Genomic DNA, 23,692 nt, shown 5'->3' with positions numbered 1-23,692 from the left:
CTCTTGAATACCTCTCTGAGTCATTTATAAATACATTATTTAAAAATCCATCAACGTCAAACCCAACGGCTCCCACGTAACCTCGGGAGCCCCAGGCTGGATGTCTGCCCAGCTAAGCTGTCCCTGCCGAATCCCAGGTTCGTGGCACCTGCCCCGTACCGGGCACCCTGGTGGCCCTGGAGGCTGAGCAATGGATTTGGAGAGAGAACTGGAATCCGGGGCTTCATCATTAAGGAGACACTGAATTGGAAAAACCTCTTCTAGCATTTTCAGTGTCGGTGGGATTTATGAGCTGGGGCTGAACGCAGGGTCGATGCGCTTGGAAGGCTGACGAGATGCAGATGAGCTGGCTTTGCCAGCCGCCCAGCCATCCTGCACCTGCTTCCTCGTCAGTAAAGCAGAACGATACCCTCCAACGCACCAGGTTGTCGGTGACGGCGGGGGCCATGGAGCAGGGCTGTGATGAAGGATAAGGGGCGCCTGGCTGGCTCAGTCAGTGGAGCATGTGACTCTTGATCTCCGCGTCGTGAGTTCAAGCCCCACTTTAGGCGTAGAATTTACTCAAAAAAAAAGAAGAAGAAGAAGACGACGGTCGGACAAAGTTTGAATCTTGTTCCACCACTATGTGACTCTGTACAAGTGAATGAATCCCTCGGGGCCTCAGTTTGCCTCATCTGTAAAATGGCCATAGTGATGTCTTCCTCAGGGGACTGTGGTGAGGATGAATTTCAAGTGCTCGACACAGCGCCTGGCACACGGGAAGTCAGGGGACAGCTGTCCTCTGATGAAGGTGCCAATGTCAGGCCAAGCTCAGAAGAGGTGCTTGCTCCGCAGGCACCCTTTCACGCACGTGCCACATGGATGCCATTTTCCTCCTCCTGGGTCTCTTCTAGACACTCCATCTTTCCATCACAGCAGAGGCTTCCTCTTTCCTCCGCAAGTCCTGGCTAACATCTTCCCAGAAACCCAGCATGATGCTCAGGTCTCTGGATAGAAAAGAAATCCCAGGAGTGGCCCTCCCCACCCTGCGCCTAGGGTAGCCACAAGCAAACAACGAATACACCAGACAGAATTAAGTCCAACTAACGGCCTGAAGCTGGCAATAGCAGCCGCGTCCCAGGACGCCTGTGATTAATTGCCAAATGAATTGCGCGGGCTGTAACGGCCGCCGGGGTTCCGCGGAGGCAGCTCTCCCTGCTGACTGCAGAGGTCAGGCGGAATAACATGCGTGCCCCGGAGATCTGGCCGAGGCGCCCAGAGAGATCACGAAGCCTCACGGAAGCAAAGGGCACAGGATCGTCAGGATCTCATCTGCCAACACTGGGGGCTTCCAGAGCTCCCCCGGTGCCCGCTCCAGAGCCCCGGCCCTTCAGCTGCTCCTGCCACCGGTCCTCGAGTATCCCATCTGAGGAATGGGATTTCTCAGGGATGCAGGCATGAGTAGTATTTTTCCACCATTCCCTGGTGCTCCCCCAACCCTGGCCCCCAACACACCTCCATAACACAGTAGCGCGACCTTCACCAGTGACTGATGGCGCTGAGCCGCTCATTTCCAAGCCTTTCTCTTCTCTGTCCTATTTTTACGATTCTTTTGTGGTTCTTGCTTATTTCTCAGTCTACAATGTGTGGGAATAATATCTTAATTCCACCCACATAATAGGGGAGGACTCACGAGTTACCGTACCTGCAGCACTCTGAGGCCATCGGATGAAAGGGATTCAAACAACCCAAAGAGATCTTCTCGTTCCGTCTTACTTCATAGGCGGTATGCGGAAAAATTAGCTGATGCCGGGGAGGGCTGTGGGAAATGAAGAGAATGAAATTCCGTGCATCCTTGCTAATTATTCTCTTTGAAGTCCTGGATGCCTATTTTCTACCAATACAGTCCCTGTAGAAAAACTCGCTCTCTGTATTACAGGAACAAAACAAGGATGTCTGAAAGTCTTCCATTTGTTTTATAAAAATTACAGGATTGAGGGAAAGGGAAGAAGCCTCATTTGCCTTTCTCCCTTACATCCACAGAGGGAAGGTCTGGGCTCATCTGGAATGTTGCTAGTAATTCGGTTTGCACTGGCAAGTGCTCCTCGGCCCGCGCCCGGCTGCAGGGCTCCGGAGATCAGTTCAGCCTTCCACGCCAGACTCGGCCCAGCCAGGTGGTGGTTCCCCACCTGAGCCCTGTGCAAGGCCAGGGACATAGCAGTCCTTTTGCTGGGGCATCGGTGTGGCTCTGTGCATCTCAGCTCCCTGAGCCCCGCCCACCGCCTGCCGGCAGGACCCACACTCTTTTAAATTCACTCATTCACCAACTATTACCAAGCATCTACTATGTGCCACATACCGTTCCGAGGAACAAAACAGATAAGGCCCTGCTTTGGGGAGGTAGGCATCCCAATAAAAAGACAGTAAACAAAGAAGAAAGACAGACCACACATCAGCGGACTGTGAGTACCAGGAAGACGTGCAGAACAGTTCCCGGGAAGACAGTGACAGGAGAGGGGTAATGGGTGCTGTTTTATACGAGTGGTCAGGAAGGGCCTCCCTGGGAGGCTGCCTTTGCAGCCGAGAGCTGAGGGAGACATGGGAGCAAACAAAGGAAATGTCAGAAAGAACAGTGTCCCCGGCAGAGGAAACCACAGGGGCAAAGGCCTTGAGTTTGGCTCGAAAGCAGAGTTTGCTCTGTGTGTTCCAGGAACAGCAAGGAAGCCAGTGTGCCTGGAACAGAGCCGGCGAGGGGAAGGGAAAGTGGTAGGAGATGGATCCCAGGGCCGGCGGTGGACCCACACACAGCACGGGAGCAGGAGCCCGTAGTTCAGGCAGCACTCTTAACCAGGCCGGCTTGCTCAGTCAGCAACGGGGTGTCGCGCACCCTAAGCCCCTGGCTGGCACTCCGGGTCCCCTGCCGGGCGCTGAAGGGAAGAGTACAAAGCGGTAACGGTTGCAAAAGGGGGTGAGACTTTAATATAATTATCTTTTTTCCCCCAGAAGTAATAGCTGCACATTTTAGAGAATACACAAAATGGAAAAAAGGATGACACAGATACAGAAAAGTGAAGAGAGCAGATAGCTGAGATCATCATTGTTTCCTCACTGTTTTGCAACCTTTATATAATGTGGTTATAATGTAATATACTGAATGTGTTTATAACATATGATAGATGTTTTTAATGCTTTTAGATACGTAACTCTTTTATTATTCTGTGAGGGTAAGAAAACATACAGATGAAATTTCCCCTTATTTTAATGTTGCAAACTCATATTATTGTTTATATGTGTTACAAACCCATATTATCACAAATGGTACAAACCCATAGTATCTCATATGTATAGCTGTATACTGTATCCTGTATAGCTGATCACGAATTAGGTGTTTAAGTCCAACAACATATCCCTCTGTTAAAAAAAAATTATCCCAAACCTCAGTGTCCTATGTTGTTTATCCTGAATGCTCTCAGCAGGATTTTGTCCACGAACTGCAGGACTGGGGGAAGGAGATCATTGTGTGTGTAAGGCAGCATGTTGGACTCAGTTTCCCAAATCATTTTCACCCCTTAGAAAACAAATATTCAAAGATGGAAACTCCAGAGAAATCAAGAACAAATCGACTGGAGCAAATTTCAAATATGGAAAAGAGTACAGCACAGAATATAAGCCATGAATATAAGCACAGAATATCAGCCATGTTATATATATCATATGTTATAACATGCTCATATATGTTTGTAAAACATGCATCATTTTTCAAAAAAAGATTTTATTTATTTATTTGAGAAAGAGAGAGTTGGGGGACGGGGGCAGAAGAGCAGAGGGAGAGGGAGACGCACTGAGTGTGGGGCCTGACTCAGGGATCAATCTGACAACCCCCAGATCATGACCCGAGCTGAAATCAAGAGTCAGACATTTAACCGACGAAGCCACCCAGCCGCCCCAAAACACACATCTTTATAAAGAAGCTCAACTGAAAATTTTTCTCCAGATAAAACAGATTTGTACCATGTACTCTCTTAACTTCTGTTAAAAGGAAGAGCCCAACCTGCATGAGGGGAGATGCCCCGAGTTCCGGCCTCTACCCTGCGCCAGGCACTTTTCTTGTTGCTGGTCACCCAGCAGCAAACAGGACAGAGAATAACTTCATTTTTATCCTTTCTTCCCAAATTCCAATTGTCCAAAAAGACAGCAGATCAATCTAGAAAACACGCGCTTAATTGTCCCTCAGAATGAGGGTGAGGTCTCAGATTCTGTGGCACGTGCTGGAGAAGTGGGCAGAAGGTCGGTTGCCAGGACACGGGGCTATGGTCGTACAACTTTGCAGCCAACTACTTGCCCACTCCCCACCCAACAGATCTTTGTCTGCTCCCTTAGTTGCTGCCTTCCTTGCCTCCCAGACAAAGCCAGGAAGCCCCCACCCGTGGCTGAAACCCTAGAGAGCGTCACCCAACGTTGTACCCAGTGGCCAGGCTGAGAATGCACCCCTTGAAGACGGGGCCTCGCACAGCCCTCAGATGGCCTGATGTTCCCGGGCTGCTTGCTAGCCACACTGCTCAGTCCCCCTACTTGCAGTCAACAGATTCTGCTCCTGACATGCAAGGCTTGAAAGAAGAGTCATTTGTAATAAAAGCATGAAAATGCACATCGTTCTTTCTGGGAGCACCACTGTCGAGCAGAAAAGGCCTAAACAAAAGGGGAGTCCTATTCCCTCGGGGAAATTAACCATTTCTATAGAAACCAAGGACCATTCCAGACAGCCACCTTTGGCAGGACCGGTGGTAAGCACATCATAACAGCCACCAGGTGAGCACTTCTGTGGACAGACAGACAGACACTGGGTTGGTGTATCTATCATAGTATCCCTCCTAGACAGGTACCACTGACCCCACTGCTCAGATGGGGAAACCAAGGCCAAGTCAGAACAATGACTTGCCCAGCTGGAAAGAGGCCAGGGAGGTTCGGGTATTTTGAGGTTGTTTTTACATCTTGCTCAACCTGGTTTTACTCATTGTTAGAAATAATGGCCAAAGCTTGCAGAAACGTATTCAGCCGCAATGCCTAACGACGTTCAGGAAGCTTACCTCTGCGAGGACCATTTTGTTGGCGGCTTTTTGCCTGTCCCTCCACCCCTTCCGTCTCAGATTCAGGAATCGCTGGTGCTCACGGAGCACAATGACTTCAAACCATAGGATCATTCCCTTAGAGGGTATCAGTGATTCCCCCCCCCCCCACGCCCCAAGTGTAAGGGGCCGAATTACTAGGAAAGTGTTTTAAAAGTATAAATCTGATCGTGGCTCCTTATTCTTGACAGACCTCCGCCAACCTGCTATCCTAACGGGGATGAATTGTCCCTTGACAGGGATTCCGCGGACAAATGCTCCGCGGCTGGCCAGGCTGGGGCTCTGCTCAGGAGGAGCGGTTTCCTGGGAGTGAAACTCCACACCGGGACCCCTGGAGCCGCAGGGCTGCTGGGCTCACATTCCCACCAGCCCATCTCCACCCAAAACTCCGTAGAGTTCTTGGCATTTTCCTCAAGGTTTCGCTCGCCCTGGGGAGAATACCAAGTGGGTCTATTGTGTCCGACGCGTATTAAAAAATAAACTCTGCAGCTTTGAGACTGTAAGAGCCACCGTGGAAAGGTAGAAAGCCCAATGGCCCGGAGTCCTGGTTCTGGCTTGGGGGGGTGGACTTGGGGTGTCCTCTCTCGGCCTCAGTTTCCCCTTCTGTGAAACGAAAGGGGTCCCCGTGAGCACTAAGGCGAGACCTCGCAGGCTCACTCCTCCCGCGTGACAAGGGGATGGTCTCCCTCCCAGGACTCACTTCTCCCCCGGCGCCTCCTCCCCGCGGAGTCGGACGCGTGGGCCGGCTCCCCGGCCGGGCCAACCCCACATCCCGCCCCGCTGCTCCTGCGACCCTCCGCTGCGCCCCGGGCCCCGCCGCGCGCCCGCCGCAGGGTCCGATCCCCGCACCCCGCGCGCGTCCCGCCCGGCCCGGCCCGGCGCGTGGAACCCCGCCCTCCCCGGGGTCTCGCAGCAGCGCGGGCGGAGGGCGGGGCGCGCAGGAGGCGGAGCCGAGCCGGGGAATCCTGCTCCAGGCGAGCGCCGGGCCCTGCAGAGCAGCTCGGCTGTCCGAGGGCCCCCGCGCCGGGGGCGGCGGGGAACCCCAGACGCAGCCGGGCCGGGAGGGATCCCCGTGCCCAGCGAGCCGCCGCCGCCGCCGCCGCCGCCGCCGTCGCCGCCTCCGCCTCCGCGCCGCCCCCGCGGGCTGCCAGGTGCCGGGCGCGCCCCCACTCCGCCCGGCCGCCGGCTCCCGTGGTCCCGCCGTCCGCTCTCCGGCCCGTCGCCCGGGCGCCATGCAGCCGCCGCCCGCCCCGCGCGCGTAGGCGCCCGCCGCAGGCCATGCTGCTCCCGCTCGCCGCGCTGCTGGCCGCCGCCTGCCCGCTGCCGCCCGCCCGCGGCGGGGCCGCGGACGCGCCGGGCCTCGGCGGGGCGCCCCCCAATGCCTCCGTCAACGCGTCGTCCGCGGGCGAGCCCGCCGCCCCGCGGCTGCTGGCCTCGGCAGCTCCCGGGCCCCCCGAGCGCCCGGGCCCGGAGGAGGCGGCGGCGGCGGCGCCGTGCAACATCAGCGTGCAGCGACAGATGCTGAGCTCGCTGCTCGTGCGCTGGGGCCGCCCGCGGGGCTTCCAGTGTGACCTGCTGCTCTTCTCCACCAACGCGCACGGCCGCGCCTTCTTCGCCGCCGCCTTCCACCGCGTCGGGCCACCGCTGCTCATCGAGCACCTGGGGCTGGCGGCCGGCGGCGCGCAGCAGGACCTGCGCCTCTGCGTGGGCTGCGGCTGGGTGCGCGGCCGCCGCCCCGGCCGCCTCCGGCCCGCCGCCGCCGCCGCCGCCTCCGGGGCGCCCACCGCGCTGCCCGCCTACCCCGCGGCCGAGCCCCCCGGGCCGCTGTGGCTGCAGGGCGAGCCGCTGCACTTCTGCTGCCTGGACTTCAGCCTGGAGGAGCTGCAGGGCGAGCCGGGCTGGCGGCTGAACCGCAAGCCCATCGAGTCCACGCTGGTCGCCTGCTTCATGACCCTGGTCATCGTCGTGTGGAGCGTGGCCGCCCTCATCTGGCCGGTGCCCATCATCGCCGGCTTCCTGCCCAACGGCATGGAGCAGCGCCGGACCACCGCCAGCGCCGCTGCCGCCGCCGCCCCCGCCGCCGTGCCCGCGGGGACCACCGCCGCAGCCGCCGCTGCCGCTGCCGCCGCCGCCGCAGCCGCCGCGGCAGTCACCTCGGGGGCGGCGGCCAAGTGACCCGCCCCGCTCCCCCCCGCGTCCGCCCTGTGGCCGCGCTCTCGGGTGCCTTTCCCGCCGGGAGACTCGGCCGGTGTGCTTCGTGCTGTAGTGACCGTTAGTTCTTCTTCCGGGGAGGGGGCCGCCCGAGGGGTCCCCAGCGGCTTTGCCCAGCGACCCGCGTGCCGTGCTTCGTTCCGAAAGGCAGGTGCCAGCCTTTGCGCCCAAGGGTGGGATCCGAAGCTAGGAAGACAGAGAGGAGGGAAACGGGGCCCTTTCCCCTCTATTGTATCCCCCTGCCCTCCTCCCTTCCCGCACCCACGTGCCCTATATTCATGGCAGAAAATGACCAAATCCTGTGTATTTGTTTTATATATTTAATAACTGTTTTAAATGAAAGTTTTAGTAAAAAAAAAAATCAAATTGCTATTGCTGTAGTAAGAGAAGCTCTTTGTAACCAAACATAGTATTTGAAGTTTGTTGTTTTTTAATTTATTTAAAAAGGGGGGGCATGGGAAGGATTTCACACCCACATATTGTTACCGCTAAAAATGAACTTTATGAACCTTTTCCAAGTCAATCTATCCAGTGACGTGGCCTGGTGGGCGTTTCTTGTACTTCTGTGGTTTTTTGGCTTTTAATACAGACATTTTCCTCCAGAGATGCGTATGTAGCTTTTTCTTTCTTTGATTTAGGAAAAGGACTCCACGAATTACAAGATGTTGCCCTGAAATGTGAGGGAGGGATGCTCCAAATTTGGAGAGGGGCTAGTGCTCCCCTGTCCAGGAGAGGCAGGAGATGGAAACTATATTACTTGCCCTAATGGCAACTGTTTGACCCCTCACCAGGCTGCCCCCCAGTAACCACCCATCCCCCACCCCACCCTCAGCCTCACTGACATTTGTCACGGTGTCATACAGGGTTTTATGTCATTTGTCTTTTTGTCCCCTGCCTCACAGTCTGTGAAATGCCCAGTAAAATGCCAGAATGGTAAAATCAGAAATTCCCCTGAGCCAGGTATGTTTCACGGAAATGACTCATTTTAAAAAGCATGTAGATTTCCTTTTTAAACGTTAGCATATGAGCACAGTTCAAAAGCTCGTTTTAAAACCTGCGGTATTATTTTGGCATTAATAAGATTTGTTTCTTAAGGTCAATTCTTGGGGCTAAATTGTTCACGATCACAAGGCTTTCCTCACTCCTGGTTTCCGTGGTATAATAATCTGCTGGGCAGTAGTTTCAGATTCTTCCCAGTTTTCAGAAGAAGGATAAATGGAAAGTCCTTAAATTGACTCAAAACAAAAACCATCTTAAAAGCCTCTTAAAAAGATTTTAAAAGCTACTTTTCCCTTGTTCCATTTCCTCCCCATTTTTGAGTGAATACTTGCGATGGTCCTAGAGCTGTAGTTCTCAGAGTAGGGTCTCTGGGCCAGCAACATCAGCATCACCTGGGAACTGGTTAGAGATGCAAAACTGAGGCCCCATCCAGGACCAACTGAGTCAGAAACTCTGGGCGGGGCCCAGCAATCCGTGTTTCAGCCAGCACTCCAAGGGATCCTGATGCGTTTCAAGTTTGAGAACTGCTCTGTGCTAGCAGAAGGGAGCCTCCAAAATACGTAGCCTCCTTTTGTCTTGGGGTGTCTCTATGATATCAGAGACCTGAGATCCCTTTCCCACAGGAAGCTGAAGGAAAGGTTGGGTCATTGTCCTACAGCTTCAGCAGCCCATCTGGCTCTTTGGATCCAGGGCTATCTCTAGCTGAGGCCAGCCATGAGAAAGGAGGAGGGGAGGGTGATGGCCTTCCCCACCTCCCGGTCCAGACATCGAAGTTCAATGTAATGCAAACCTGCTAGGCTCGCAAGTCACTGTGAATCTTCTCATGCTCCAACACGAGGTGGTCGGTGAGGTGCATTCTTCTCCAGCCCTGCAGTACCTAGCAGCAGAAAACCAATATCTGCCACCGTTGGTCAATTTTCACATAATCACAGTATTTGTAATTCTGGAAGGCACGTCAAGTATTCCTGGTACAACACACACACACACACACACACACACACACACACACACACACTCATACACATACACACTCACTCTCCTTGCTTTTCCCCAAGATAGAAACTGAGGGCTGAAGAGGTTTCAGCATTTTGTCTACAATCGCACAACACCATGATTGTGGAGGCAGAGCTGAGACCAAGCCTCGTTCCTCTGCTTTCCCAACTGGTATTTGTCATCACCAAAAACTTCCTTTCCCAGAATTAGGAGCTAGCCTCTCAAGGTCTGCTCCTCTGTCCACACCGCCCTCCCCCCACCCCAGCACTGTCCGATTCTGCACGGCCATACGCCCAAAAATGCCAGAGAGCATTCATTTTAAATGAGACACTCAGGCGCTTAATAGAAAAGAATATGTATTTGTCTGTGTATAATATACGCGCACTGTATAACCATACGTGCATGTATACATAGGATGGACCCTAATGAAGACTTTCTCAGGGCGGGCTTGGAATATTACTATCTATGGCTGCAACAACAGACCTTCCTAAAGGGACATTTTCAGAATTGCGCATGGAGCCCGCATGTATATTCTGCATATATAAAACCGATGGACGAGTTGATTCCTTTTTATGCTGACTGTGGCTGCTCTCTGAGAGCCAGAGCAAAAGGCTACAGAGTAAGGATGGAGCCACTGTTCTTTTGGTCCCCGTTTAGTGGGGGCCCCCACGGGGCAGAGTCAGTCGGGCCCAGCAGGTGCAGCGGTGGAGTCTACGCCCTCTGCCCTCTGGCGATTTTGACTCGCATCATCTCAGTAGTGAAACACACCCAAGTATGCATTTCACGAAAGGCCGGTCAGTATGTGTGCGTGCGTACCGAATCCCCAGATTCCAGCCCACTCTTCAAGCCTCCTGAGGGCAGCTTTGAGCTGCTAGTGACATAGCTAAGTCCCCAGGATAAATCATCACTCCCAGTTATTTTTGCCTCTCCTGAGCAAGAGTTCACCCCCCAGGAGGACACGTACGCACCCTCTAAAATCTGGCCACTGCTGTAGGCTGCCCCACTGAGTTCTCTACATTCATGATGAGCCGTCCCTGGGCTGGATCTGAACCCCCTGGTCTCCTCTAGGGCCTGCCCCAGCTGAAGAGACCCACCCGGTCCAAAGCCACACCCCCTTCCTGGGGCACCATGTCCCATGACTGATCCACCTAAACCCCTGGCCCTCTAGGGAGAGCTCTGAAGGGTCCTGCCGCCTTCAGAACTCACAGCGTTGGCCAAGGCTCCCATTGAGACTCCAGGGAGGCTTGGCTTCTCCCTCTGCCCACTCCTGCCTCCTTCCACCCCTCCCCTCCCGGGGGCTGTTAGTCCAAGAGCATTCCCTAACAAACCTCCAGCACGGGATCTCTAGCTCCCAGCCCGCGTCTTCGGGAACCCAACACAGTGATGGGCAGTTTACCTAGCGAGATGCACAATTGTTCCAGCCACCTCGTCATCAGGAACAAGGAGCATCCGCCGAGCAGATCTCATAAGTATTGTCAGTTGTATTCTTTTACCCAGATCCCACGTTTCTACTTTTTCTCCTCCATTTGGGTAGTTCTGTAATATCCACCATCAGCGGCGATAAGGGCAATATCCCTTAATGCCAATGCTTGTTGAAACATCACGCCTCAGGGGCACCTGGGGGGCTCAGTCAGTTAAGTGTCTGCCTTCAGCTTGGGTCATGATCCCAGGGTCCTGGGATCGAGTCCTGCATCCGGCTCCCTGCTCAGCAGGGAGCCTACTTCTCCCTCTGCCTGCTGCTCCCCCTGCCCGTGCTCTCTCTCTCTAACAAATAAATAAATAAAATATTTTTTTAAAAATCATCATGCCTCCTAGATACACATGTCAAAAGAAAGCCCATTCCTCTTCCCTCTCAAATGATGGCATCAGTCAGGATATGTGGGGTGACACCGCCATACTTTCTATCCGATATCTCACGAGCTTAACACGAGAAAAACGTATTCCTTGCTTATGCCATGCGGCCAGCGTTGGCAGCGGTTCTGCCCTTCGGAATCGCTCAGGGATCCAGGTTGAGCATGACTTTGACCTGACAATATGGCCACATCACCTAGTTAGGAGGAAGGAAACTCTGAAGGATCTCACACAGGCAATTCAGTGCTCCAGCCAAGAAGTCACATCCTATGTGCTCCTTGATTGGAACGAATCATGTGGCCCCACCCAATGGACAAAGGAGCTAAGGAGGTCATGTTTCCAGTCCCCAAAGGAGAGGCGAACCTGGTAGCAGGAACAGCATTGACACCCAGCACCACTGTGACCTACAGGCCACCCAGAATTCCAGGACTTGCTGAGTAGACAAAGGGTTCACCCCAGGAGGGCCATCCTGAGACCCTCCTCCTGTGACCCCCATATCACCTGCCCACATTGGCAGCTGACCGCTCCTAGGGATTTTACAAGTGAAGGAGATTTATCAGCCTGGTGGCTGTTCCAGTGTTTGGGCAAAGTGGGTCCCCAAAGAATCCAATCCGGAAGATCTGGACAGAAATGCACTCTGGATCCCCTGATGTAGGAGTCATCTAGGGAGCAAGGTAGGAGAAAAGTTAGAATGAAAACGGGGAGAAAGGAATGGAAATGTCAGAGCAGGCGCCCCCTCTCTCCTGGCCTAGCCCCTCACGTGCTGCACAGAAATGGCTAATTCACTGCCCTTCTGCAGCGCTTGGCCTTCTACGCGGCAGGTGCCACATCGCTTTACAGCGTGGGAGGACCGCTCAGGGAGCACCAGTGAAACAGAACACAGGCTTCTTACTGCACTCGCTGTGGCAGGCACTGAGCAGGCAGGCATCGCCTTCTCCCCCTGGCTCTTCCCTGCTCGGGCTTCAGTTTGAGGGCAAATTGCTCCACGAAGTCAGCTCATACTCAACATGTGAAGACCCTGGGGTCCCCCAGATCTTCCTTGCCAGGTCCCGGTCTCTGGGACTTCTTGTTCTCTTACTCTCTGTCTTCCCTGGGCCCTACCCTGAAGACAAGCTTCCTACTAGTGTCTAGCTCTCAGAAATGTTCAAGAATCCACTCTTCTCTGGGCCTACACCCTCCCATCAGCTCTGAGTAACTTCTTCCACTCCCCGCCTGGCAAGTCCATCCCTGCTCAGCTCCTGCACTTTGCTCCAATTGGAGCCAAGGGCTCTCCTAGCAGCAGACTCCTTACGGTCCACAGGCTCCTTCTCCTTTATCTGCCTCCTGTGAAGCTCCTTCTTCTCTCACCATCTCTTCCAGCTATCGGCCCAGCCTCGGCATCCCCCACGCCAGCGCCAACACTTGGTGATTTCTGCCGCACGCAGGACAGGACAGGGTCCAAGCGTGTTTCGAGGAGGGTGAGGATTCCCTGTGGTCCCCTAAGGACTGGCGGCATGCCTGATACACACCTAGGACAATTAAAGCTCTCTCCTTGCTGTTCTTAGCATTTTCCTGGTGTTCCCACTGCCTGGGTATTCCCAGAACGATCTCCTAAAGTCCCGGGGTGAGCTTCTGTGCTGCTGAGGACTTGTGATTTTCTGGGCTTGCATAAGAGCCGTGGTGAAAATCAAAATAATCCGTATCTTGATAACCCCTAAGGCCCCGTTTGGACTCTGCACAGATTGCCTCCCACTAAGCTTTCCTGGCACTCCAGGAAAAACCTACCTCCATTCGGGGTGCCCACCAGGACCCACTTTTTTGCTCTGTGAGCAGTGTCCTTGCTGGGCTCCTGGGCGGCTCCTTCAGACTTCCTAAGGTCTGCTGGGCATGGGGTGGAGGGGCAGCAAGATTGCCGACCACTTAGCTCTCCACCCCTCCCAGGTTTGAGTCCTGGAATGCAGGTTTGAACCCCATTCAGAACTTTAAAGAGCCCCCACTCCGTGGCTGGGAGGCAGCTTCTCCGAGTTCCTGCTGTTCCCCAGCAGCTTGCGGCAATGCGGTGGTTCTGTGCCCAAGGATCCGATCGTGGAGTCCAGCCTACCTTTTGGGTTCCCTTCCTTATACGCTAGCCATTCTGGACTTAAGTCGTGATGCACGCTGTGTCATGGTCTAGAATAGTGATTGTATCATTAGAGTACCTTGGAATCTTATTTCAGAATATTTTATGCTCATAAGTGGGCTTTGGTTCGGGTTGAATTCTGTGGCTCTTCCAGGAAGAAAGATGCTGATGTTCTGACCACAGGCTTTAATTATACATTATTCCATACATACATCACCTCCCGTGTTCCCAGAAAACTCTGCCGATGCTGGAGGAGAACTACACTGGCAACAATAATAATATTATTTGCGATGGCTCTTTGGGACTGGAGTGGTAAGAAGAAGTAGAAGGAAAAACAAGAAGAAAGAGAAGGAAAGAAAAAGAAAATTAAATACATCAGCTTTAACAGAAAGATGACCCCACCACCACCACATCCCATCCCCCTCCCATACACACGCACAAAGTCAAAGACCCCATCATATAAAAACAGAGTGGGTGCCCTGGAGCCATAGCCTGAGGCAGGTGAAGGATGGAGAGTAGGAGGACATCCTGGGGACCAACCCAGGGATGGCCACTGGCTAGAGCCCCTGGGGACAACCGTAGGGAGTAGCTTCTGCTCGCTTAACTCCTACAAGAGTTACCCCTGAAGGGAAGCCTCCATCAACTGTCCTCTGCCCCCGAATAGTTCCCCCCTGCAGCCCTGGAAGGCTCGAATCACCGAGTTCCAAAAGGCGTCTCACCCGGCCTGAGAGGCACAGCCCAAGGCGCCCACTCCTAGCTGTCACCACCCCCCAAGAGGGCGCTCGTGTTGGTTAACGCATCTCAGAAAGGAGTCCTTCCCTCCGGAGCCTCGTCCCTGCACCCTTGCCGGAACACAGATCACGTCGAGCCACGGTGGAAGGATCAGAAACGTTGATAAATAAAAAAGAAAGGGAAGAGAGCTCATCTTTCCACTCCCCCAAAATATGCCCTGCAAACATTTTGGAGCAAATACTTTCAGCCTATTTTTACGCATGTATGTGTGTCCGTGACTAATCATTTATAGTAAAAGCTGGAATTACGCTGTACGTAACTGTTTTCAAAACGTGTCTTGGGGCACCTAGGTGGCACAGTGGTTAAGCGTCTGCCTTCGGCTCAGGGCGTGATCCTGGTGTTATGGGATCGAGCCCCACATCAGGCTCCTCCGCTATGAGCCTGCTTCTTCCTCTCCCACTCCCCTGCTTGTGTTCCCTCTCTCGCTGGCTGTCTCTATCTCTGTCGAATAAATAAATAAAAATCTAAAAAAAAAAAAAAAAAAAAAAACGTGTCTTTATTATGCAAGTGCTACACCATAGAAAAATGAGAGCATACCCTTCCTAAGATAAATGATCACTGTCAGCCACAAAGCCAACAGCCACAAGTGACCGTGGCTCATATTGATTGACAGATGGCCAAATGCCTCTGCTCTATTTTAACCCCGAGATGCCTGCTTCTCAGCGCTCTGCTTTCCCACTCAGGGTCTCTTTGGTGGTCCCCCCACCACTGCAGAAGATCACGGAGGGCTTCTCAGGGCAGGTGTATATAAAGGCTGATTCCTACCGTGTTGGGCAGAAATCGGCCATACAGGTACTGAAACCTATCCAAGGGCCCAAGGCCTGATGGAGAGAGGGAGTGTGTGTGTGTGTGTGTGTGTGTGTGTGTGTGTGTGTTGGGTAGGGGGGAGGTCTTCTATCTTTCTCACTCCAAGCTTATCATCTCCAGACACACATCAAGGCCAGACCAAACTTCCCACCTCTCCTGGAGCAATGGGTCCGCTTTGTGTCTGAGGTTGCCGGTAAGGCTGATAAGGAACACAACTTTCGAGAACGAACAATGCGATTCATCTCCTCGGGTCATAACCACAGAGCCGCCACGTATTGTCTGGGTTTATTTGATGTCTTTGGAGCGAAAATGAATTCTGAGATTCAATAAGCAGGAAGGATATTGCTCCTAGAATGTGGCCCCAAAAGCTGTCAGGGCTCCACGTGGCCAAGTCAAGTCACACACAGACGTCCCGCCGCAGGGGCAGCTGCTGAAGACGGAAGACCCGGAAAGAGGACTGAGATCCGGCCAGAGGCGGGCGAACCGGCCAAAGACAGGAACCACCCATGGGTCAAAATGTATTCAGCGCCACTCAGCAGAGGTGGACCGTGTAAAGGTCTTGGTCTTCTGCGATGAATCTTGTCCAGCATTGGGCTCCCCAGAAGCCGTGCCTGAGGTGGAGAGACTCACACGCGGGATTTATTATGGGGTGCTCTCCAGAGGAGGGGAGTGAGGGAAGCAGGACGGGGCAGGGGAAGCAGCAAAGTGAAGGAGGCAGCCGAGGGATGTTAGCAGCCCACCCTCCCAACAGCTGGGGGATAGATGTGCCAGTGCATCAAGGGAACCCGGGCGTAGCACCCACAAGATTCACTGCACCCCCTTACCTTGCCCCTGAGTCCCACCCCAGCAATGGCGGGGGCGGGGGTGAAGCTCAGACGCGCTTGTTGAACCCCAAACTCCCTATCCCACTTGTGGGCTGACCTCCGGGTCTTTGCTGCTCTCAAGTGAGGTCTGGCTGGTCGGTCTTGCCTCTGGGTGTCCTGCCAGCTCCTGCCAAGGGAGGCTGTCACGCGGGCGCTCCCTGATGAAGTCTGAAGTGCCCGCCTCTGCCCCTGCGTTCAAGTCCCGACTCCCCAACACCTGCGTTATCAGGGAAAATCCACAGATTTAGTACTAGTATTAGCATTAGCCTTCGTGTTAGGTACGGTGCTGCTATCCCCACAAGTCGAATTTGGGAGCACTGCCCACACTCTGCAGGGAGAGGAGAGACAGCGCCCCCTAGAGATTATTCCGGGTAATTCTGTCTCCCTACATGAGTCCTGAGGGGTTCTGGGCAACCCGCTTCTCTCCTACGGCAGGGGTTGGCAACCTTTTTCTGGAAAGGGCTAGGCAGTGAATATTTTCAGCTTTGTAGGCCATTCAGCCTCTCACTCCTCAGCTCTGCCGCTGTAGCTCAAAAGCAGCCGTAAATCCTATGTAAACGGAAGAGTGTGGCTCTGTTCTTGCAAACCTTTATTTAGGGACACGGAGATTTTAATTTCATATAAATTTCACCCATTCAAAATGCAAAAGCTATTCTCAGCTCACGGGTTGTACAAAAACAAGCCCACGGGTCCTTTGCTGTAGTTTGCGGAACCATGCTCTCCGCCATTTCCAAGGTTCCGATCATCGAGGAGTCGCATCATCAGGCCAAGAGCTGGAAGCAGAGTGGAAAATAGTATTTGCTTACAGCATTCAATTAGCAACAACGGCCATGGGAAAGCGTCTGATCCCTCCCTAAAACAGTAATCTCCTGCACATGAAGATACTCCGAGCTCTGCTCCTCTGAGTTAATAGATCCTACGATAAGATCTTTTTTCTACGATTTTATTTTTAAGTCATCTTTACACACAACATGGGGCTCAGACCTACAACCCCGAGATCAAGAGTCGCACGCTCCACCAACTGAGCCAGCCCAGCGTCCCGACCCTCCAATATAATCTTTAAGTTTGGTGAGATTCATGCAGCATGTTTACAAGCTGGGTGTCCTTTTCTGTCTGTCTAGCTGGTAGATTACACCAGGGAATACAGCAGATCGAGCCACACCGAGGGCAGCGCCAGCTCCCGGTCATGTGTGCGTGACCCTGAGCGTGAGCCTAGAGCCTGTTTGCTCGGTGAGCCGTGCAGGCCAACAGAGGCAGGAGCTGGCGGCCAGACACACTGGCACGGTGGTATAATGATGCAGCGAATTAGTCCTCAGACTCATCCACGAAAGTCTCCGTGACCACAATGAGAACGCCCCTCCACCCCGGGACATCTGTTGTTACCTAATACGGCCGTTTGCAAGGGGGAGTTAGTTTTGTGTTTTGTTTTTTTTTTAATGTTATCTTTTATTTTTAAAATGTATGCAAAATTTGTTTGCTATACCACAGTCTGTGTGTTTTCATAAAATGTAATTATTTCACTTTTATCATCAAAGAGTAAAATCTGTTTCTTTCCAGGCACATCCCAGAGCACCTCGGGGTAGGCATGCCCAGCCCCTGGGGGGCGAGTCCAGGAACGCGGCCGGGGGTGGGTTATAGAGCCTGACAGATGTGGGTCCACACTGGAACTACCATTCCGCTGATGCCTCTGGAGAAGTTAGCTCATCCTTCTGAACCCCAGTTGTCTCATCTGTAAAGCAGCATTGACAAGAACATCTACAGAGACTCTAACGTGAGGCTTCTGCATCAGAACAGGGTGAGCTGCGCTGGGCATCCAGCTTGAAGGGGAAGAGATTTTAAAATGTGTTCTCAGGGAGCCTGGGAGGCTCAGCTGGTTAAACGTCTGACTCCTGATCTCAGCTCAGGTCATGATCTCAGAGTCGTGGGATCAAGCCCTGCAGTAGACTTCGCACTCAGCCCACTTGTCCCTCTCCCTCTGCCCCCCTCCTGCTCCCTCTTGTGCTCTTTCTCTCAAATAAATAAATAAATCTTTAAAAAAATTTTTTTAAACATGTTCTCTTCCCCTCTCTTTTATTTTTTTTTAATTAATCACTTTACTTATGTAAATTGGCCACAGGGGTTTGTATTGTTCTGTTCTTCCTGGGATAGAATTTATGTGCAACGAGATCACAGGTGTATAATCACGTTTGCAAATACACCCACGTAACCCAGACCCTATTAAGATTCAGAACAGTTCTATCACTTCAAAAAGTTCCCTTATGTCTCTAACCTTAGCCATAATCCCCGTGCCATAACCACCCTGTGCACACGCACACACACACACAGAGTAAGCACTGTTCCCACCTTTTGCCATGGGTCGGTTTTCCCTCTTCTAGAACTTCACGTGAGATGGTCCTATGGACTCTTCCGCGTACGTCTACTTTTGCTCAGCACATCTGTGAGATTCAACTATGTTGCTGCACTTTACGCTAGTTTCTTTTTATTGCTGAGCGGGATTCCGTTCCGTGGCTGGACCACAGGACATTCTCCCGCTGATGGACACCGAAGCTGCTTGCAGTTCTGAGTGACTTTATTACAGCCGCCATGAAAATTTACATATGCGGACATCTGTTTTCATTTTTCTTGGGTAATACCTAGAAGCGGAATTGGAAGTTGTAGGGCAGACACAGGCTTATGTTTGTCTTTACAAGAGTTCCATTTTTTCCGACAGTTTGTGTATCATTTTACGCTTCCATCAGCAATACACGAGTTCGGATCACTCCAGCACGGTCAACATTTGGTGTTGCTGGTCTTAATTTGAGCTGGTCTAATGCGCGTAGAGCACTTTCTCATTGTGGTTTTAATTTGCATTCCTTGGAGGACCCATGCGATTGAGTTTTCATGTGATTATTGGCCTTTCACATATCTTCCTTTGTGAAGATTCTTGTCCACTTTTTAGAAATTGGTTTGCCTTCCCCTCGCTTTTGAATCCAGTCCAAGGGTCTGACATTTTCCCAAGATAGGGAGCCGTGCACAGCCCTGGTTGGCGCTATGGCCATTCAGTTCGGAGTATGTCTGCAACATCGGCTGTCCAAATTCACCTGCTGGGAGTCTCATGGCCCTCCAATAGGAATTTGATCTGATATATAAAATGTAGGGAACCTGGGTCGCCCCAAAGAACAACATCAAATCTAAATGTGAGGCTCGGGAAGCTGGCATGGTGGAAAACATCCAGAAACGGAGTGTTACGAAGAATTAAAAAGTTCAACCCCAAAGAAACAAACCTCAACATCTTCCCTTCTGACCCTCTAGGTAAATGATTAAGTGATGCAGTGAGAGAAAGGACCGGGACAGACCTCTGGACGACATTGCCACCTATAAACTTCTCATGAAAACGTGCCTTTTTGGCTCAGACTTGAAATAGGGGAAGCCCCATCTTGGTCACCGACACCATCCTCCCTCCCCAGCGTCTGTGACCCGGGAGGTTTCTCTCTTCTCCATCACCGGGAACACCGCGGGGCTCTGGCTGCTCCAGTGAGGGCCCTGTTACAAGGATGCACTGACCCGGGGTCCGAGGGTCCGAGGTTCCTGTGGGCCCGCAGCAGACGTGGTGGCGTAGGGCCTGCCTGGCACAGGGTGGGCACACAAACTCTGCAGCGGGAAGTGGTGTCCAGTAGAGAATGAAAGATGGATGCAGTCTGGGCTGGAGGTGGGGACAGACGACCCAGAGGGGAGGTACATTCCTAGCAAGCCAGGGGGCCCAGAGTCTGGTGTCTGGGACGGGAACTGGTGGAGGCCCAGGCAGGAAGGGGCAGGGCTATAGAGGTTAAGAACAAGCCAGGGGCACATTGTGGGGCAGGGGAGGCAGCAGGCAAACAAGAGTTGAGCTCCCCGACCGGCTATAAAAGATTCCTTGCCCCTGAAGGAGGACTTGCTCGGTTCCAGAACTTGGGTCGTTGGGGGGCTCTGAGGCGGGGCTCAGCCACTCCCTTACACCCTTCCCCTGAATACACCACTAACCCTCACCACACAGCACCTGCTAGGCCAGGCAGCCAGGCTCCGTGCTAAATACAGAAATCTCCCATCTGGCCTCAGGAGAACCAACCCTGAGTTCCTAACATTCCCTGGATTTGCAGTTAAGGGCACCAAGGCACAGAGTGGTTAAAGTAACTTGCTGAAGTCCTAGAGTTGCCAGGTGTAGCAAATGAAAATACAGGCTGCCCTGTTACATTTGAATTTCAGATAAACGGCAAATAATTTTTTAGTGTAAGTATGTCTCACTCAATATTTGGGATATATTTGTACTGAAATAATTAGCTGTTGTTTACCTAAAATTCAAATGGGACAAACCTACTTTATTTTTAAAGGTTTTATTTATTTATTTTAGAGAGAGAGAGATCACGAGCAGGGGGAAGGGGCAGAGGGAGTCCGACATGGAGCTCCATCCCAGGACCCTGGGATCATGATCCGAGCCAAAGACAGACGCTCAACTGACTGAGCCACCAGACACCCTTGACAAACCTACTTTTAATTGCTCTGCCAAATAATTAAAATTAAGGATAGCAGTAACTGCCAGGGGCTGAGGACTCGGGAACTGTGTCCTCTCCCTCACCAGCGGCACCCACCCTCACCTCCCGCCCTGTGACAAGGAAGGAGAGGCTCTGAGACTTTACGAGCCTTGCTCAAGGCTGCTTCACTGGTGAGAAGCAGAACCAGGATCAAGGGGCAGAACCAGGATCACCAGGGGGCAACAGGATGCAGCCTCCCTGGGTGTAGTAAGAATCCCAGAATGTTGCCATCTTGGGGTCCTAGACATGTGCCCACAGCAAGCTCCCCAGAACACTCCGTTAAACTGAGCTACAAGCAAGAATCTTGTACTCCTGTGGGTTCCTTCCAGGCCCCTTCCAGCCCAGGCTCCCAGAACATTCCGTGGAATTCTTCTGTGGTCCCTATGACCTATGGGTTTGTTTTGCAGGGGGGGGGGGTTGTTTGTTGTTTAAGATTATACAACATTTGGACTCTTGAATTCTTTTTTTTTTTTAAGTTTTATTTATTTATTATTTTTAAGAAATCTCTCCACCCAACGTGGGGCTCGAACTCACACCCTTGAGATCAGGAGTCGTGTGCTCTTCTGACTGAGCCAGCCAGGTGCCCTGGGGTTGTTTTCTTTTTAAGAGCCCCTATGCCTCCGTGAGAGCTGGCATTCCCACCGGACAGCCCTCCAGGTAGGCCCTGCAGCTGCCCTGGCCTGGTTGCTCCACGAAGCCTCACCTGGGTTAGAGCACCTGGGGGCAGACACAGACATGCCTTCCACCCCGGGCTGCCAGGGAGCCAGCTCCGAGAAACTGGAGGAGCTCTGGGCAGCTGTGGGTGACGCCCAGGAGGGCCTCTCTCCACTCCCTTCCAGCCAGGATGCCGCAGAGCCGTCTCCTCCCCTGCACACATGCCCCACCAGCACCGACTTGTCTACCTGCCCCCGTATAGAGGAGCGGGAGCCCTGAGGACCTCCCAAGGAGACAGAGGGGCAGGGGTGTACCTGAGTCTGCATTTTAGCTCAGCATTTTACCCCGTGGGTTTAGTTTCCTCATCCGTAAGAGGGGGAACGTAATACCTGCGATCCAGCAGGAGAGCCGGGCTGGATTCCTTCTGAAGAGCCCGCGGGCGCTCCGGGCATGGACGCAGGCTCAGGGAGTGGGGTGGATTATTGCTGATGGTTGAAAATAAGCCAGAGCAATCATCTCTGACCTTTTGGAAGCACTCTCTCTCCCACTGCCTGGAGTCTGGCTCACTCTGGGGGCTTGGGGATGTGGAGGGAGGGGTATCTCGGGGATTGCTGCCTCCCCCTGCACAAGCTCGGTGGGAGCCACTGTGCAGAGGAAGTGCCTGCAAGGTTCCTGCTTCCTCGGTGCGGGGAGGGGGCTCCAGGTTCTCTGCTGGCCCATGAACCTTTCTCCTGTGGGGAGGGGCAGCCGACAGACAGGGGCTCCTGCAGGAGTGCCCCAGCCCCATCTCACGCAGCTCTCCAAGCCCTTCTAAACATAGATCCATGACCAGAGCGGTGAAGGGGTTCCACAGGAGCCCGGGTTCATTATGACTCACATCTACCTCATTCAGGAGCCCCCAAATCCTACTTCATTAGTCAGATGAGATGGCAAGATCCCTCCAGACTCACTTCATCCTGCCAACTGCACTCAGAGGTAAGCCGAAGACCTGGCAACATTCGACATTTGGTTTCGAGGAGTGATTCCTACACCTGGAATGAGAAATGGGGTCCGTCAGGGGGCAGAGGGGCTGGGCAGTGAGCCGGACCGGTCAGGTTCAGATACTGGCCCTGGCCCTTGCTAGGCCTCAGTTTCCTTGTCTGTAAAATGGGAAGCATAACAGTACCTTCTCCTAGGTATTGTTGTAAAGATTTTTAAAAGGTAACGTACCAAAGAGTTTCCTTCCTCTCCACCCTCTTCCAGGAGCACAGATTCAACCGGAGTCCTGGGTGCCACGTGCGACTCTGGGTTAAATACTCAAAGTCAGCTTTCTTGTCTATAAAACAGGCACAGTCAAGTCTGTCCTTGTGGGGAGGAGGGGCGGGAATATCTGTGAGGCTCCAGGCACACGTAGGCGCTCAACAAACAGTACTGGTTGTGGTATTGACTCCAAGGCGGTGAACCACTCTCTCAGTCCATAATCAGAAAGTACTTACTAAAGGAGGGCACGTATTGCATGGTGCACTGGGTGTTATACACAACTAATGAATCATCGAGCCTTACATCGGAAACCGGGGATGTACTGTATGGTGACTAACATAATATAATAAAAAAATCATTAATAAATAAATAAATAATTAATTAATTAATTTAAAAAAAAAATAAAAGAAAGTACTTACTAAGTATCACCATGCGCTCAATAGGCCAGAGTGAGCCCGGGTGCAGAGTGGAGACCCGGCAGGCCTGGACCTGGCTGTCCTGGGACACGCAGCCTGTCCTAGTCACCTCCAAAGACCAAATATTAACTGCGCGCTTACGGGTAATTGGTGGAAACACGTGTATGTGTCTCTCACTATTTGCTGTTCTCAGAAGCATCACCCGAGGGTGCCGGTGACACCGGTGGCCTCAGTGGCCTGAGCGAGCCATCCTCGGGGAGCTGGGGGCCTTTTTGTCACTCTCTCTTTCCAAAGTACATCTTTGGGTGTAGATGTCGAGGAAGGCTTACTGCCATCCTGAGGAATGGATAAGCAAAATGTGGTATAAACATACAAGGGAGGGGCGCCTGGGTGGCACAGCGGTTGAGCGTCTGCCTTCGGCTCAGGGCGTGATCCGGCGTTATGGGATCGAGCCCCACATCAGGCTTCTCCACTATGAGCCTGCTTCTTCCTCTCCCACTCCCCCTGCTTGTGTTCCCTCTCTCGCTGGCTGTCTCTATCTCTGTCAAATAAATAAATAAAATCTTTTAAAAAAAAAAACATACAAGGGAATATTATTCAGCCTTAAGAAGAAGAGAAATTCTGGGGTGTCTGGGCAGCGCAGTCAGTCGAGCGTGCAACTCTTGGTTTCGGCTCAGGTCGTGGGATCGGGTCCCACGTCCAGCTCCACGCTCAGCGCAGAGTCTGCTAAAGTTTCTCTCTCGCTCCCTCTCTCTAAAATAAATAAATAAATCTTTTTTTTTTTCAAAGATTGTATTTATTTGTTAGAAAGACAGCCAGCGAGAGAGGGAACACAGGCAGGGGGAGTGGGAAAGGAAGAAGCAGGCTCCCAGCAGAGGAGCCTGATGTGGGGCTCGATCCCAGAACGCTGGGATCACGCCCTGAGCCGAAGGCAGACGCTCAACGACTGAGCCACCCAGGCGCCCTTAAAATAAATAAATAAATCTTAAAAAAAAAAGAGAGAGAGAGAGAGAGAAGTTCTGACACCTGCTACAGCAGGGGTGAAGCTTGAAGGCTTTATGGTGAGTGAAACAAGCCAGTCACGAAAAGACAAATGCTGTCTGAGTCCACTGACATG

General features: G+C 52.7%; 1 protein-coding gene across 1 annotated transcript; it reads left to right on the top strand.

Moving 5' to 3' along the window:
* Positions 1-6,383: 6,383 nt before the first annotated feature.
* On the top strand, positions 6,384-7,280 carry TMEM158 (transmembrane protein 158). Its single transcript, XM_048226869.1, has one exon. The coding sequence runs from the start codon at positions 6,384-6,386 to the stop codon at positions 7,278-7,280; it is 897 nt and encodes a 298-aa protein (XP_048082826.1).
* The last annotated feature ends 16,412 nt before the right edge of the window (positions 7,281-23,692 follow it).

This window comes from Ursus arctos, unplaced genomic scaffold (assembly GCF_023065955.2).
Source record: "Ursus arctos isolate Adak ecotype North America unplaced genomic scaffold, UrsArc2.0 scaffold_14, whole genome shotgun sequence".
Taxonomy (NCBI): domain Eukaryota; kingdom Metazoa; phylum Chordata; class Mammalia; order Carnivora; family Ursidae; genus Ursus; species Ursus arctos.
The sequence above is the reverse complement of the archived record's forward strand: the minus strand, read 5'-3'. Positions and strand labels throughout refer to the sequence as shown.